Source organism: Glycine max, chromosome 16, assembly GCF_000004515.6.
Source record: "Glycine max cultivar Williams 82 chromosome 16, Glycine_max_v4.0, whole genome shotgun sequence".
NCBI classification, from domain to species: Eukaryota; Viridiplantae; Streptophyta; class Magnoliopsida; order Fabales; family Fabaceae; genus Glycine; species Glycine max.
The window spans coordinates 11,159,848-11,177,622 of record NC_038252.2 but is presented as its reverse complement, the minus strand read 5'-3'; the positions used below and the strand labels follow the sequence as shown (position 1 = coordinate 11,177,622).

General features: G+C 30.6%; 2 protein-coding genes across 2 annotated transcripts; one reads left to right on the top strand and one right to left on the bottom strand.

The window, feature by feature from the left end:
- Positions 1-435: 435 nt before the first annotated feature.
- Positions 436-924, top strand: LOC121173675 (uncharacterized). Its single transcript, XM_041010341.1, has one exon. It carries the CDS (start codon positions 436-438, stop codon positions 922-924), a length of 489 nt encoding a protein of 162 aa, XP_040866275.1.
- Positions 925-7,108: 6,184 nt separating this feature from the next.
- Positions 7,109-10,551, bottom strand: LOC100804253 (UV-B-induced protein At3g17800, chloroplastic). The gene is made up of 2 exons (XM_006599102.4): positions 9,873-10,551; positions 7,109-8,114 (listed from the first exon to the last, which is right to left on the bottom strand). The coding sequence occupies exons 1-2, from the start codon at positions 10,253-10,255 to the stop codon at positions 7,331-7,333; spliced, it is 1,167 nt and encodes a 388-aa protein (XP_006599165.1). The 5' UTR covers positions 10,256-10,551; the 3' UTR covers positions 7,109-7,330.
- Between the last annotated feature and the right edge of the window lie 7,224 nt (positions 10,552-17,775).

Below are 17,775 nucleotides of genomic sequence, written 5' to 3'. Positions count from 1 at the left end.
TAAACATTTCCATCGTTCTCTGCACTCACTACTTTCATGGCCAACACAAGTCCTTCTCTTCTAGCTCTTGCCAACACTACCAATTCCAACCTCAATCTTCAAATCCCTTCCACTAATATCAAACTAGAAAGAGATAAGTATTCCCTATGGCGATCTACCATTATTTCTGCACTTGAGACTTTTGAACTAGAGTCTTTCATTTTGAATCCTGCACCACTGATGCAGACTCACATCGTGACCATTTCTGACGGTGTGTCCACCAATGAACCCAACCCTGATTTTGTTCTATGGAAGAAATGTGATCGTTTTGTCCTACTGTGGATTAAATCCACCTTATCAGAAAGAGCCCTCTCCTTGGTCGTACGCGCCACCTCTTCTCACATGGCATGGATTGCCATTGAAAAGACCTTCCAAGCTTAGACACGAGCTAGACGCATGGCAATGAAGGTTCAACTACAAACTCTAACAAAAGGGTATCTTTCTATGCTTGAATATATTGAGCACAAACACTCCATTGCTGACTCTCTTGCTGAAAATCTTCATCCAATTTCCGATGAGGATCTTATTGGTTATATTTTAAGCGGCCTTGATTCCTCTTATAGTGCTTTCTCAACTGCTTTCATGATGAAGTCTGATGATGTCTTTGTTGATGATCTTGCTGGCCTTCTTCTTCAAGAGGAGGCTCGCTTAGAGCAGGAACATGTTCATCAAGCTGTTGTTGTTTCACAGCCCACTAACCCATCCCCACTTTTGTCTACTCCTGCTATTTACACTACAAATCGGTTCTCAAACCGGTCCTCTTCCACCAACAATCCAAACAACAGTTCTAGTTCTTTTCCTAGGCGTAACATTGACAACCCTCGTCGTCATCCTATTTGTCAACTGTGTAGTAAACCTGGACATGAGGCTATTAATTGTTGGTAGCACACTAATCAAACTGATTACCCTTCTAGGCGTGCCAACCCAAGATTTTCCTCTCGTCAAGCTAATGTTGCTCAAACTAGAACATCTCCCACTGTTATGGACCCGTCATGGTACTTTGACACCGGTGCCACAAATCACGTCACTCCAGATATTAGTAAGCTTACCATTGCCAACGATTACACCGGTGATGACAAGTTACAAGTAAGAAACAGTAAACATTTATCTATTTCTCATGTGGGTTCATCTTCATTACCTAATCTTTCCTTGCCTAGTGTATTCATTGTTCCTAATCTTACCAAAAATCTACTCAATGTTTCTAAATTAACTCATGATAATGATGTTTTCATGGAGTTTTGGCCTACTCATTGTTCTGTTAAGAATTTTCAGGGACAAACACTTCTTTAAGGGGGCATTAGCCATGGCTTGTATCGGCTGCCTCCTGTCAAAACTAACTTGATCTCATTCATGGTTGTACTGGTGTACGTACTTCTCTCCATGGTTGGCATCAACGCCTCGCTCATCCACATGAGTCTCTCTTAAGGCATCTTCTATCCTCATTTCAACTTCCAATATCTACAAATAAATTTCCAAATGTTTGTGACTCTTTCCAACTTGGGAAAAGTCATCATTTTCCTCTTCCTACATCTCATGTTGCATCTACCAAACCTTTTGACCTTATGTACTCAGATGTTTGGGGACCATCTCCTCACTTTTCAATTAATGGAAATTGTTATTTTGTTTTATTTATTGATGATTGCACTAAGTTTGTGTGGATTTATTTTCTTTCTCAAAAATCTCAAGTTTACTCCATGTTTGTGCAATTCAGAAAGATGATAAAAACTCAATTTAATTGTAACATTAAGTCTCTACAATCAGATTGGGGTGGTGAGTTCCGCAATGTTTTCACATTTCTACAACACCATGGCATTCACCATCGCGTTTCTTGTCCATACCCTCAGGAACAAAATGGTGCGGTTGAGCGTCGTAATCGTATTATAATTGAAAAAGGTCTTAGCCTCTTAGCACAATCATCACTTCCAAAAATTTTTTGGGAACACGCATTCAAAACCGCTACATATCTACATAACCGTACCATCACTCCTCTTCTATCTTATCAATCTCCCTATCAAAAACTCTATCATAAATCTCCAGATTATTGCTTTCTCATAACTTTTGGTTGTTTGTGTTACCCATTTCTGAGACCTTACAACACACATAAACTTGATTTTAGTTCTCTTCCATGTGTGTTTCTTGGCTATAATGTTGCTCATAAGGGTTATCTATGTTTTCACAAACCAACTTCCACGATATATATTTCCCGTCATGTTGTTTTCAACGAAGATGTCTTCCCTTATTCCTCACATGCAGGCCATACGGTCCCTACTTTATCAACCTCATCGCAACCCACTACATCCCACATTCTTCAACATGCTATTGATTTGTTGTGCCCACCTCCCTCCCCTCCTCATTCCACCAACCAATCTTCCTCCTCTATTCCTACAACCCCATCCACTACTCCCTCCTATCAACAACCCACTATCAGTTCACGTGCCAAACACACCCACCCGTCCACATCTCATTTTCGGCCTGCAGATAAAAGTACACATCCTATGGTCACCAGGGCACGAATCGACTCTCTCAAGCCCAAAACCTTCTCTATCTCCATATCATCTACTCCAACCACTGAGCCACACACTTTTAAACAAGCTATCCAACACCCATGCTGGCAACAAGCCATGCAACATGAATATGATGCTCTCATGAGAAATTGCACTTGGTCTCTTGTTCCTTTTCCTACTAATGTTAATCTTGTTGGGTGTAAGTGGATTTTCAGGATCAAACGACGTTCAGATGGTTCCATTGAACGTCACAAGGCTCGTTTGGTTGCTCAAGGATTTAGTCAGGAGGCTGGCATTGATTACTTTGACACATTTAGTCCTGTTATCAAACCAACTACAATTCGGTTGGTCCTATCCATAGCTTTTTCCAATGGTTGGTGCATTCGGCAACTTGACATAAACAATGCATTCCTTAATGGGGATTTAGCTGAAACAGTGTACATGAAACAGCCCCATGGCTTTGAAGATTCCTCTCATCCATCACATGTTTGCCGTCTCCACAAGGCACTTTATGGCCTGAAACAAGCACCCCGTGCTTGGTTCAACAAGCTGAAACACTATCTTGTCACTCACGGATTCAAGGCTTGTCACTAAGACACTTCCTTGTTTGTTCACTTGTCTTCGGTATCAATCATCTACATTCTTGTCTACGTAGATGACCTCATCATCATCGGTACACATGCAGGCAAAATTCAGCAGTTCATCACTCAGTTACATACGACTTTTGCTCTTAAAGACCTCAGTGATTTGCACTACTTTTTAGGCTTGCAAATCCGTAGGTCTCCAGCTGGTTTAACTCTCTCACAGGAAAAATACATACATGATATACTTTGTCGCAACAATATGACAGAAGCCTCATCTATTTCCACACCAGCTAACCCTACTTCTCACCTTACAAGTCGTGGTGATCCTTTTCATGATCCAAAGCTCTTTAGGAAAATCGTGGGTTCTCTCCAATATGTTGTAAATCGTGTCAATTTATGCATTCTCCTACATCTTTACACTGGTAGGCAACAAAACAGATCCTCAGATATTTAAAAGGAACTTCACATCACTGCCTTCATTTCACACCTACAAGAGCTCAATCTCTTCTCGCTTATTCAGATGCTGGTTGGCTTTTAGACACTGAAGATAGCAGGTCTTAGTATGGTTATGCCATCTTTCATGGATCCAATCTTATCAGCTGGACTTCTCGAAAACAACGAGTTGTTGCAAGATCTAGCACCGAAGCTAAGTATTGTTCACTCGCATACACTGCTGCTGAGCTGTTGTGGATCAAACAACTGCTTCAAGATCTTTGTGTTCCTCTTAGACGTCCTCCATTATTGTTATGTGATAATGTCAGCGCCATTTTTCTGACCAAGAATCCTGTTATACACACTAGGTCCAAACATATTGCTTTGGATTTCCATTTCATTCATGAGCTTGTTGAATCCAAATTGCTCCAAATCTGTCATGTATCTTCTGTGGATCAAATTGCTGACATCTTCAAAAAACCATTAACCAAGGATCGGATTTTCCTACTACGTTCCAAGCTCAAAGTTCATTCTGACCTTAAGCTTGTAGGGGGCTAATAACCAGATGCAATTTTATCTTTTGAATAGTTCAACGTTAGTTTCCTAGTTGGTGTATGTAGTTGTAGACATGGTGCATGCAGTTGCAGATGTGCCATATTTTTAGGTTATCATTTTTTCATACGATTTTTACTTTTACTATATATATATATATATCCTCTTGTAATCCTTTATAAAGTGATATATAAAAGAACTCAATTTCTATACCAAGAATGCACAACAATTCTATAATCTGTCTATAACTTCTACACGAAGGATGTGCTAAAAATACACTGTTTGCTATTATAAGTAGTATTACTACTTTATTTTAATGGGTTCGATTCATTTCAGCATTTGTAGAATGGTTTTCTCTCTCAATAAATTTGCATTTTATATTTCTTTTTAAGCATTTGTAGAATGGTTTTCTCTCTTAGTATATGTCCATTTTCTATTTCTTTAAACATTTGTAGAAACATTTCTTAACAGTGAGCCTACTATCAGAGTTTTGAATTTGTTAGATGTGAAATAAAATGAGATGCGTTTGAAAATTCATAATTCCCCAGAATGCACAGCAATGCTATAATCTTTCTATACCTTCTACGAAGTAAACATTTTTCACTATTTATCAGAAGTATTAGTAAATTATTAACAGCTCACGTTTAATTAAAAAAATTATTATTTTTTAACCCCTAGATAAAAATGTAGTCTTTCTCAGTTTATAAAACGGTAGTAGTCCAACTCTCTTTCCTTTTTCACATTCTTTTTAGAAATTTCTCCATTTTTTTCATTCATTCATATTGATTTCCGTTTTTTTAGTAATTTTTCACTTTTATTTCTTTAAGCATTTGTATTCTTCTTAGTTGTGAGTCACATGTGGCCAATATCACAATTTTGAAATTTTTAGGGTTTAACTTTTCATTTGATTGCACTATTTTTACATTTAGATCCTTACATTTAGATTCTTAGTTGTTGCACACACTTTTGATTATATTTTTGGTCTTGATGATTAAATGTGTCTTGACTTCATTAACTAATATCGTCACCGAATTGACCGACATTGTAAAATCACCATAAATTTGTTACTAAAGTAATAGTTTGTGAAAAAAAAAAAAAAAGTGGCAGTTTTACTTAATGGAGTTACGACACATTTAATAACAGAGAAAAAATAATTCAAAATATTTATATAAGGATTAAAATAAGTAATTTATAAGCATAAGAAACAAACTGTAGAAATGATATAAGTATAGGAAACAAAGGAATAATTAAATCAATTTTTAATATACCTTTTGCTTCCTGGTTAACTAGGACAGGAATTGCCCGTGTAGAAACATACGATGATTATAATTATTGATGTAACGCCTTTTTTTTAACTTATAGGAACTATTCCTTTTCAAGATTTGTTGCATGACTATTAGAGAAGGAATTTCACTATTCTGACCCCTCCATTCGATCCAGAATGCCAAAAAAAGAAATATTTGGATACTGTTTTTCCTTTATTGGGGATTTAGGTGCATAAAATTACGTTTTTACCCGATTAACTGTTAGGGATTTTATTAAATGATAATAAAAATGTAAAAAAAAAAAAAAGAAGTAAAAATCAAAGAAGCACCAACGTAGTTCATAATTCATAGGAGCTAAAATAAAAAATAAAAATATTAGAAAACTAAAATTAAATAAAGTCACGGCACATATTTATAACTAAAACTAAAAATTATAATTTAAAACTAGATCCAGTAAAAACAAAATTATAACTGCATACATGTCACATATTACATGTTTACAAGAATTAAAAACATATTTTTACCTTTTTTTAATTTCCAATAATTCTACTCAAGTTACAATTAAGTAATGTGTGTCTCTAACTATATGAATAAAAATTAAAACTGTGATTTGCGGTGCTAAGCCCTTGTTAGAACCAACTCCTCCTTGTGAAACTGAAGTATCTGATGTCTGAGACTGAGTGTTCCTCAAATAGCTGTGGCAAATCTTTCAAACCCTCCTCAAATGAAGTCTTTAATTTCTGTAAGAACTGCAACCACATACACAGTAACCTCTATTGATCCTGTGATAGTGTGATGCCATCATCTTTAAGAAGACCAAACACTGCAAAGACTATCACTCTAATTATATCTTTTTTTTTCTAGATTTTAGAATATTTTTTTTGAAGAATATTTTAAATTGTATAATAAATTTTATATATATATATAAGATTAAGAATGCAAATTAGTTAAATTAAAAACTATTTAATCTAACTAATATTAATTAAATGTGAAAGCACTGATTGACTTTTCATTAGTATACAAGGTTTACACCTTGAGTTTGAGTCATGAAAAGAAAATAGAGTAAATCTTCAATTTAATCCTCAAACAAGTTTTTAATAGAAAACTCTATAAACAAAAAAAAAAAATAATTAAAGCAAGTCCTTATTATTTGGAGTGGTGAAAATACTGAACAGTTTCACCAACTGGCATGTAGAAGGAAAAAGGGAACATTAAAGTTTAAAAGAAACTTGTGCAAGACATGACCATATCAGCACCATCATTGTTTTGATTGTTGAACTCTCAAGCTTCACTAACTCATCGCTGGAGGCACACGTTATTAAAAGGAGTGCAAACTATAAACAACTTGGACTTAAAGATGCATAAATTTTGCAGTAATAGAATCATATGCAACCTGGGGGCATGACATTCATGTAGTTTAGTAGTTTCCATGTAGACAAAACTTAAATGCAGTTCCTTAAATACTTTTGATATCACTCTTCAAATCAAAATTGGAGTTTTTCACCTGGATAATTTACATAATAAAGGTTTACATTAATGATCAACATACATTACCAAAGTGAAATTCTAATTCTGATTGAAGAATAATATGAAAAACACTTAAGGAACTACCTTGACCCATGTTAGTCTTTAAACTAGTTCCTTTTCTATGCAAATGAGGAAAATTACAAAATTCTTTTCAGACATAATGTAAAAACCGGGAAAATATTCAAAAGAAAGATATAGATCCATATACAGTGAATAACTTTGTACTATTTAAAATATCTATAATCTATCAACTTAAACAAAGTTCAAGCACTAGAACTTTACATTATATATAGAGTAAAGATGTGCCATATATACAATATAAACATAACCCAACACTTCAAAGCTAAAACCAAAACTCACTATATATACAAGGAGAATTCGCTCGACAACTTAAGAATTTATTTGGCAACTAGTGCCTTTATACTACTCAGTCATCCTTAAGCTTATATACATTGTCAATGTAATCTTCTGTCTCCCACAGGAAAGATCCAAAAGCAACAGCTTCCAAGACTAGTCTCTTCAAGCTAGAAAATGAAGTCAAAATAACATCATCATTCTCAACCGAACCCGATTCCTTGTTGTTAAAAAGAGCACAACTATAACTCCCAACCAAATTCACAGCCTCCTTAGACCTCAATCTGGCACATCTCTGCAATGATCCGGGATGAAAGCTCATAACATAACATTTTAAGTCCTCAATTTCCTCTTCCGGCCTTATTAACCCTTGCCCTAAGGATGGCATATTACTTAAGTGGCCAAAGATGGCATCTTTGAATCCATAAGAAAACATAACGGAAGTCCTATGACCAAGGTGAAGATCATGATTGGCCAAAGAGAGATTTCGTTCTAGGTGGTACCTCAATGAAACTGACTTCAAAAAGTAACCATATAATATGGAGGCAACGTAAACCCGGGCAAGTAAGAATTGTCTAACTTGGGTTGTTGCCCAACACTCAGTTACACTAGATTTTGCTCTCAAGCCAGTTACAGTAGTTATGTGTTCCCTTATCATATCCAAAACTTCCGAGCTATGAATAGACTCTAGTTCCCAGTCCTTAGAAGGCAATATCTCTAGCCTGCCATTATAAAGACAACTAGAAAGCTTTGGAACCATAGGGACCCTGATCTCAGAAAACTTGTAAAAAATCAGCAAGTACATAACATCTTCTACAGCAATTTGACATTGGTTCTCTTTTACTTGTGCAATCCTCCTGGCATTCAGAAAAGGTTCAAGTCAACATTTTTTTCAATGAATATCTAAAATTGTATTATGTAACTACCAAGGAATTTAAGACGAAGGTTTATCTGTCTTATTTCATTCCAGGGTATGACTTGATGCCAGGCAATACCCCGATTCATTTAATCATGCAGATACTGCTTCAGATCTGAAAAGTCCATGAATATTTAACTCCAATTAAAACAATGTAAGAGATATTACAAGATAATTCGGGTCAAAGTGGGCAAAGGAAATGCCTATATTTAAAAGGAAGCTAAAATTAAATAATCTCAAATCTAACTAAAGCTTGTATATTCTATTTGAAGGCTTAAGAGGGGACCAAAAATGTACTCTTAGCTATGCCATCCTCCCATTGAGAAGTAAGAAGTTTTATCAGCAGATAAGGAGAGACACCAAGAAATGCTGATTACTCATACTCAAAGTTTGAAGGTACAATCCAGAGAAGAGGATTATAAAATCACCAACTTAAAATCATGTAACCATTAATTTCTCAGACTTAGGCCACTAATTTTTGTAACAAATAGTTCTCCACCAAATGTTAGGGGCTGCAAAACAATCAATCAAGATCAGATAAAGTTTGGTTTAGCTTTAGACCAGGAATACTGACCAACCAATGCAACTTGTGGTATGATACAGCCCCCAATTTTCACCTCCAAACCATCAATAATTCACATCTTATTGAACTTACATTCCATAGGCTTTGTCTTACTCCTACTTAATAAAAAAACCATTGGTAAGCTTCTCTCCACAATTAACTTTGGAATTTAGTCCTTCTCTTGATTCATCAACTATCACTATATCATTTGAAAAAAGAATTCAATGAGGCACTGGCTCTAGGATGTGCCATTTAAGAAGTCAACCCTTGGGGTAAACCTATTCTCATAGATTAATGGTTAGACAGAATGCTGATCATCAGAGTTATGGGATTTGGAGACAATCATAATAAAATAATCGAAGACCTGTAAGGAAATGGCTAATTCTGTTATCACTAGAAACAGACCAAACAAATAATCACAATGGTGCACAGTTTATAGAGTGAATGAAGGTTTTGAATATTTTATATAATACATAAGAAAATAATACGGCAAATCAACATGACAAAGATCAATATATCTGACAAGCTTTTCTAAAGCTTTTAAATTGTGCTCAGAAATGTTGACTAAAATAACCTGTTGATTACCCTTCTAATGAGAAATACAAATGTTTTATGGTTCCATAAAAGTTACTTATGCAAGCTTGCTTTGCAAAATATATACTTCATTCAGTGGAAGGATGAGAAATACTAACTCTTTATTCTTACAAGTTAGAACATACAAGAATGCAATCAGATGTTCATAGAAATATTTGCTGTACCTTCTACATCCTCAAATACACTATCTCTGATTCAATAAAACTAGAGAATATCATTATACCCATCTCTGAATTGATAAGGAAAAAGGAGTTAAGAGCTTGATTAACATCGGCCTCATTTATTAGCAATTTCTCGCAATATCAAGGATCACGATGAAACCAAAATCGCGGCCACAATTTAAAACCTTAGCACAGATGAAATCTCAAGTAAACACATAACAATAAGCAAACACCTACAGCATGATTAACATTTCAACATTCAAAGATCCTCCCATCACAACCCACATAAAACTCAAACCTCACAAAACACATCAAAACAAATTAAAGAAAAAGGAAAACCAAAAGGGCATAAAAAAAAAAAAAAAACTCATATTCCACGAACCTGTGAAGCAAGGCCTCATCGGAGGCAGAACCAAGCACCATGCGGGCATGTGCCGCATCACGATCCTCAGCCAAGAGCTTCAGCTCCTCCCCAACAGCCACATGGAACATCTGAGGGTGGTTCTGAAGAACAGCACTGAGGAACTTCCCCACCATGGAACGTGGCTCCAGCGGAGAGTTCAGGCTACTGAACTCACATGGGCTTGCTCCAGCACTTGCTCTGATAAAGGGTCTTCGCCTATAATATAAAAAACAAGAAGAAGAAGAAGAAACACCACCACCACCAAGATCAGGCCTTGTGAAGAATCTGAAGTGGGGTTTGTGCGAAATTGATGGGAGAGTGAGGAGTGTTGGGTGATGGTAGCGGAAGATGCAGCTTTCCATCAAACAACAACAAAAGAGAGTTAAACCGTGAATTGTTTGTTGATAGCAATAAGGTTGGAGAGAGCTTTTGCGAGAGTGAGAGAAGAGTGGTTGGTGTTACTACTGTGTGATGTGGTATTGTGTCAAACAAAGTTGGGCTTCTGGTTGTGTTTTTTATGTGTATAATTGGTTGGGGATAGGATTTTGGAATCAATCGCAAGGGAAGTAAAAACTAAAATATCTTTGTTTATGTTACGGATAGGGTTCTGAGACTTTTGAGGTAAGGAAGGGTCAGAGAGGTTTTGGTTTCTGTGTGCGCTGGTTATTGTTGATAAGTGATAAGTGCGTTTTCTAGTGGGACAGTTGTTATGTGTGGTCCCAGACAAGCCACTGATCATTGCTTATAATATTCTACTACTACTTATTGAGTGTGTAAAAATAATGAGTTTAATTATCAACACCAATAAACATAAATAACACTTTATGTCATTTTATCAAATGATTTAGATTTTAAATCTTGAACTTTAATATAAAATAAATTATATTAAAAAAAATTATTTAACGTATATTTAAGAATTTTTTTATCAAATTTAATCATTACTTTTTAGTTTTGACAGTAAATCTTTTTACTAATATGATGGTAAATAAAATAAGGAAAAAAATTATATACTAATAATATAAAATATTTTACTGAATTATTCAATCAATTATTTTTAAAAATAATTATCTTAAAATAATTTAAACAATAATTTATAATTAAATATTAATTATTTTATATTATTGCATGCATAAGCATTAAATTAAAAAAAATGATGAGTTTAATAAATACTCGTTGCCATAATTTAATTTTGGTTCTTGGGTTTTGCACCCTTGCAATAATAAATGCAGTTAGATTCAACTTTTCCTTTTTAAATACTTTTTCCTTCTTATATTGTTTCTTTAATCCAGGTTGCACCTATAAATTCCCACAGCCAATAGGACTAATATAAGCTACGTCAAATTGTCAATTCTGTCAAACACTGTTGTTTTTCAAGATAATATGTTTTTCCTGGAATCCAAAATTTATATTTTCATCCAATTAAGAGGCACAAGGGAGTTAAGGTAGAGAATCCTCAGCCAAATACACGTGCTCAGACTCAGTGTTTTTGTTTTATATTGTATTTCTTTCGATCTTATTATAAGCAATAAAAATTACTTTTTTATCTCAAATCTAAGTAAAAATTAAGTTATTTTATTTTATTTAATAAAATCATCTTTAAAATATTTTTCATTCAATAAAATCAAAGATTTTTTTCTACTTGATAAAAATAGTTTAGAAAAAAAATTATTTTAGGATTAACATAATTTAATGAAATAGAGATTATAGGAAATATTTCCTTTCGACTTATATATACAGAACTAATTTTATATTAATTAAGATAATTAGTTGAATTCACTTAATTTTACTAATCTCAAATAAAAATTAAGATTATTTCTAAAATGTCTTTTGTTAAAATTTGTTATTATGAATAAAAAAGAGATTGAAAATTTAAATAGAATTAAATGAATAATATTTTATAAATAATAACATTAAATAAAATAAAACTAATTAGATTTATTAATATGTAAGTTTAATAAATAAGATGACTCTTTTGTTTGAATATGAGTTGAGAAGAAGTATGTGTCAACCAAATTGATCAAAGCACTTTTTCTGAAATTTGCAAGCGATCTTCACCGGAAAAAAAATATTTTTATTTTTATAAAAATGGTATTTATTTATTATATAACAGAGCAGCAATGGCGGAACTTTTAAGAAAAAAATTATATACATACATTTTTTTTAAAGGATACATATACATCTCCTAAAAATTATTTATATTTTTAATAAAGACTATAAGATTTTTATAATGTTAGAGATAAGGAGAGCAACATGAAAACTTAGTCTTGAAGCTTAAATTAGTTTTGTCTTTTACATGTCTAACTCATTCATTTTGGATTGATTGTTGTATTGTGTATTACATCTTAGTATCTAATTTCTTTAGTATTCAAAACTTTCTATTTTCATCGATTACAAGTCAACTCTAATCGATTATACAAAGTGTTTGTAGCTTGCAGAAAAGTTTCTCTTATCGATTTAATCAGTTACAACCTAATCATAATTGATTACACAATTCTTTTTTAGACAATGATTGGTTTTCCACGAGTTTCTGCTTTAATTAATTACTAGGAGATCATAATCAATTACTTCTCTCTTAAAAGTGTTTCACAAAGTGATTCAGAACACTTTAATCGATTACATCAAGAATCTAATCGATTATATTGTTTTTGAAAGTTTTTCAGGTTTGGAAAGAACATTTTAATCGATTGAAATGACAATATATTTGATTGTTTCATCAAAATAATTGATTACATTGTATATTTAATTGATTGCAAGTAGTTATAAATTATTTTTTCTATAAGTAATTACCCTTGTGTTATCACTTCCAAGTGCGGAAATAATATGAAAAAGTGTAAGTTTAAGTAAGCGATACAAAGAGAGAAGATAAAGTGCTTATAGTGTGACTCACATCTCTAAACTTTGTTTGTGAAGATCTCATTGTGAAAAGTGAGTTGTGAATTTCTCTTGAGATTAAGAAGACTCTCATTCATTCAAGCAAGCAAGGTTCTTGAGTATGATTGATTTCTTTGACTCTTTTTTTCGTGTACATTGTTAGTATGTTTCTCAAGGTATGCTAGAATAGGTGTATATCTTCTATTGATATTATTTTTCTTTCTAGTGTTGGTCTTGATCAATTTATAAAGGTTAAATAAAATATATTTTTTTAAGAAAGAACTTTAACAAAAAGATTTTGTGTAAATAGTATTGATTAAATATTGATTTATGAAAAGTTTGTGATACGATCCTTGAAAAAGAATTTTTTTTAACTCAGGTTTTTTGAAGTCTATTTTGATTTAGAAATCAATTCAATCATCTCTTAATTTATAAGTTTCATTATCTTTTTCATATAATATTTTCAATTTAAAGTTATTTATTTTCTAATTCCTAATTATTTTAAGTAGCTAAAAAATGTAGAAATTTTTAATTTGTTATTGAACAACATGAAAAAGAATAATTTTTAATTATTATTATTATTATTGCACGTTCACCAAAAGAATATCTTAGTATTGCACTTTAAGGTTTCTATTTTTGAAATCAGTCTCATGACATTTGATATTTTTTTATAGATTACTTATTTCATTAGTTAATGTTCTTTTCATAATATAAGGCTATTTTTTTTTTTGTATTTTTCAAATCCATTTTCCCATGAATTTTATATATATCGTCATTCTAGTATAAAATAATTATACAATATGACTTCAACTTGCCAAGAGTTTTGGGGTTTAATATTGATGTTATAGTAACAAATCTAATAAATTTTAGTGTAGTCCAATTGTTTATTCCTTGATGTATCTCAACGATAAGTAATATTTGATTTTATCGGACGGTTCTAAATTAAAACTATTGAATTTTATTTGTTCTAAATAAACAAATTTTAAAATAAATATATTTGATAAAGAAAAAATAAAATATATTTTAACATAAATTTAAGTAAATAAAAATATAATTTTTTTCTTAAATTTATTGAAAATTCATATAAAATTTTAATTTTTTTTATGTATTCTCATACATATTTTTTTTATATAAATAAAACTGATATTTCTTGCAATATTTTCCAAAAAAAAATTCAAATGATTTTTTCAGGTTTTTAATTCAGTAGTTAATCATGAGGGTATAAAAGTAAAAAAAATTCTGAAAAGTGATGTTAATTAAATAGGAAAAATACTTTATTATCATAAAATAAAATTTTTGGGCTGTTCCTCTCACTAAAAAAACAAATTTAATAAAGAAAATAATTAATGTTTAAAAAATATCATCAAAGGTTTAAAATTTAGGGGTGGGTAAGCGGGGCGGCCCGCCCCATGTAAGGTCTACCCGCATAAGTCTGCATTGGCAGCGGACCGGGCCAGTCCGCCCCGCTTCTTACACGGATCAAATAAATTGGTCTGTCCCGCCCCGCGGACCCCGCGGGTCATATGGGCCGGTCCGTGGGCCTAATTTTAAAAAAATTTTAATTTTAATAGAAATACAATACAATCAAATTGAGTTCAATACAAATGTAAATAAAATCTCAATAATTAGTCAATTACATCAATAAAATAAATAATGTCTTAACAAAAGAAAATCCAAGCAATAAATCTAAAATATGAAATTTAAACATCTCCAACAACAAATGATTTCATATATGAAATAGCTTGAGCCTTCTCCATCTCCACATCTTCATCTTCTTTTCCTAAAACTCAAAATAATAATAAATATTAAAATAAAATCAAGTTAAGTGATTAAAAGACAATAATTATTACATATTATTTACCTTACATATCAAATCTTAGTAACCAATTTTTAGTACATATCAACGCTGGTACGTTGTCAACAAGAAGCCTAGTTCGATTTTTAGCAGGTTATCACTTATTTTTTTATCTTAATCTTTTATTTTTATTATCTTTTTTTTATCTTTATCATCTTTTAATTTAAATCTTTTATTTTTATCTTTAAATATTTATCTTATATAATATATTTCTTTATCGATTATTTTAAAAAAAGTTTAAAGTAAAAAAAAGAAAATCAAACCTAAAGCGGATTGCGGACAACCCGCGGACCCTGCGGGCCAAACCCGCATAATCCACAAGTTAAGCGGGACGGACCCAAAAATATGATATAACCATGGACCGTCTAAAAAGATTAGTCTGTAATCCGCACGGACCGCAGACCCCACCGATAAATCCATGGACCTAGCCCCGTTTACTCATCCGTATTGAAATTACTTATAAGCAGTGATATTAATTATCAAAACTATTACATTTAACCTATTGAAATTAGGTATAAGCAGTGATATTAATTATCAAAACTATTACATTTAATCTATAGATACTATAACCTTAGTTAGCTTGGTCCCCTGGTAAAAAAAATAGCTGCCCTCCAATTTTTTCCAAGCCGCCACTGCAGAGTAGATGAGAAAAAAAAAAGTACACGTTCAGGTATTATCTTTCTTTTAGTATTTTCTTTTCTCTTCAAACATCTATAATTATAAATAAAAACAATTATCTTATTTGGTATATATATTTTTATTATTAAATTATGTTTTCATATATAATTATTTTTATTTTTTTCATAAATCTTTAAAATATAACCGTCGTTACTTCTCCTAAAAAAAATATTACCACTATGTTTTTTGACTGGTTTTTCTTTTTATTTTTAAAAATAAAGATAGAGTTTCAACCATTAATTATAAAGGGAAGATTCTTTTTAATGAGACCCGTACATTAGACGAATGTAAAAAAAATATAAATCAAAATATAAACATTATAAAATTGAAAATTTAAAAATTATTTTAACTGATAAAATTTGTTTTAATAATGATTTTTTAGTATTTTAATATTTGATAAAATTAAAATAATTAAAGATAAAAAATAACCAACTAATATATATATATATTACATCACTATTATTACTTGAAGAAAGAAAAAAATCATAATAAATTTTTATAGATATAATATTCTTTAAGATTATATTTTATAATTTTTCTTTTTCCTCAACTTCAATTAATTATATTTAATATGCTATCAAATATTTTAAAAATGAATAATTTTTTAGTTACATATATTTTAAGATCATACTAAATACAAATATATAAAAAATTATAATTTAATTGAACCCACATGTATGGATATTCACAGTATGAGCTTTTTTAGTTTTTAGACAAAAAATTATCTAATCCAAACATAAAATAAAGGTGAGTTTAGTTCAGTTTAAATATGATATCAAATTTGAAACACACTAAATTAATCTTTTTATGATTCCTTTTGGTAGTTTTTATTTTTAATTTATTATCATGATTTAAATTTTATTAATTAAATTTACATAGTTATTATGTTATATTATTTTTAAAATAAATTTTATTATTTTATCAAATTTTATTTAACATATTTCATTTGAAAATCATTATTTTTACTTCTATTTAACATTATTATGAAATGATATGATTAACTTTTTTTAACATAATAATAATTTATGCATTACTTGATATTTAAAATTATTCTTAACAATATTGATATATCTTTTTTATCATATAAAAGTAAAATATGCATTCCGATTATAAAATAAAGAAAATGTCATAAATTAAGTAATACACATTATTAATTACCACAACAAAGATCACATATTACAAACTTATTAGATAAATTTACATTATAAATCACATACTATAGTAATTGAAAAATTAAAATAATACTAGTTACATAATACTAAGCATTCCATTAAATAAGAGTAATGTAATTATAATATGCGGCTTGATTTAATTTTTATAATAAAAATAGAAAAATTGAACTAAACCGTAGAAATAGTAAATACAAATATAAAAAATGTATAATTTAATTGAACTCATGTTTTTTATAAGTTTATATTTTTAAAGTAAGTTAACCAGTAATTTATGATTGGATAATAGTATAAAATTATTATACATAGTGTATAAACACTCTTTGTTTTACTCCCATATAACTTATAACGATTTTCAGCTGCTTATTTCCTAATTAACTATTTTGAGTATGACTGAGTTTGTTTAAATGTTTTAAAAAAGAAGTATTTTTTTAAGAAATAGATAGGATTTTTTTTCTTAAACAATATAAAATTATTTTTTTAAGTAAAAATAATTTAGACAAACACATAAAAAAAGACTTATTTTATTAAATAGATATTTTTTAAACAGATAAGTCTGTTCTAAAAATGCATCTTCTCACTCTAGTTGAACAAAATCCTAATATAAAAAGATATTTATTATATAATAAAATATCAATGCGGAAAATCTACTCTCTCCTGTTCGTCATAGTCCATAAAATAAGAATAGCATGAACTTGTATGTTTCTATAAGGCTATTTTTATTGGAAAGTCCTTTTAAAATAAAAGAAAATCATTGAAACATATATAATAATTCCTTTTAAAAATAGTACGCGGAATTAAAAAATATATATCTAACTATCTACCTATTATATCAAAATTTATTGGCATTCATGTGTGATATTTCTGAATATTGCAACGAATTTTAGTCAATTATTTATGCTTGCCCTATCCACGGTAAGTGATGTTTCTGTATTTTGTGCACACAAAAAGTCGTCGTCTTAGCCGGATGCGTCGGAAGGAGTACCTTGAATATGACGAGGCACAGGCACTACGAGTGGGTATACCACAGTCATCCATATAATTAGGCCAAAGTATGAGTCAATTCCGGAGTAGATTTTGAATACCGGAAGAAAGTTATTTTTCTCACATTAACTAAAAAATTTGTTAAAAGTTAAAAAGTTAATTAATAATTAAATTAAAAATTAATTTATTAAATTAAAAATATTTGATAAAATTAGTTATTAAAGTAGTTAAAAAATATAAAATGACAAAAAATAATAATATCATGATTTATTTTTAAAAAAATAATCAAAAAATTAAATAAATATATTGAAGATAAAAATAAAAA

Bases quoted from the DNA above. Each gene is read 5' to 3' on its own strand.
- LOC121173675 (XM_041010341.1), top strand. From the start codon at position 436: ATGGCAATGAAGGTTCAACTACAAACTCTAACAAAAGGGTATCTTTCT.
- LOC100804253 (XM_006599102.4), bottom strand. From the start codon at position 10,255: ATGGAAAGCTGCATCTTCCGCTACCATCACCCAACACTCCTCACTCTC. The intron at 8,115-9,872 runs GTTCGTGGAATA...TCTGAATGCCAG, and splicing joins GATGAGGCCTTGCTTCACAG to GAGGATTGCACAAGTAAAAG.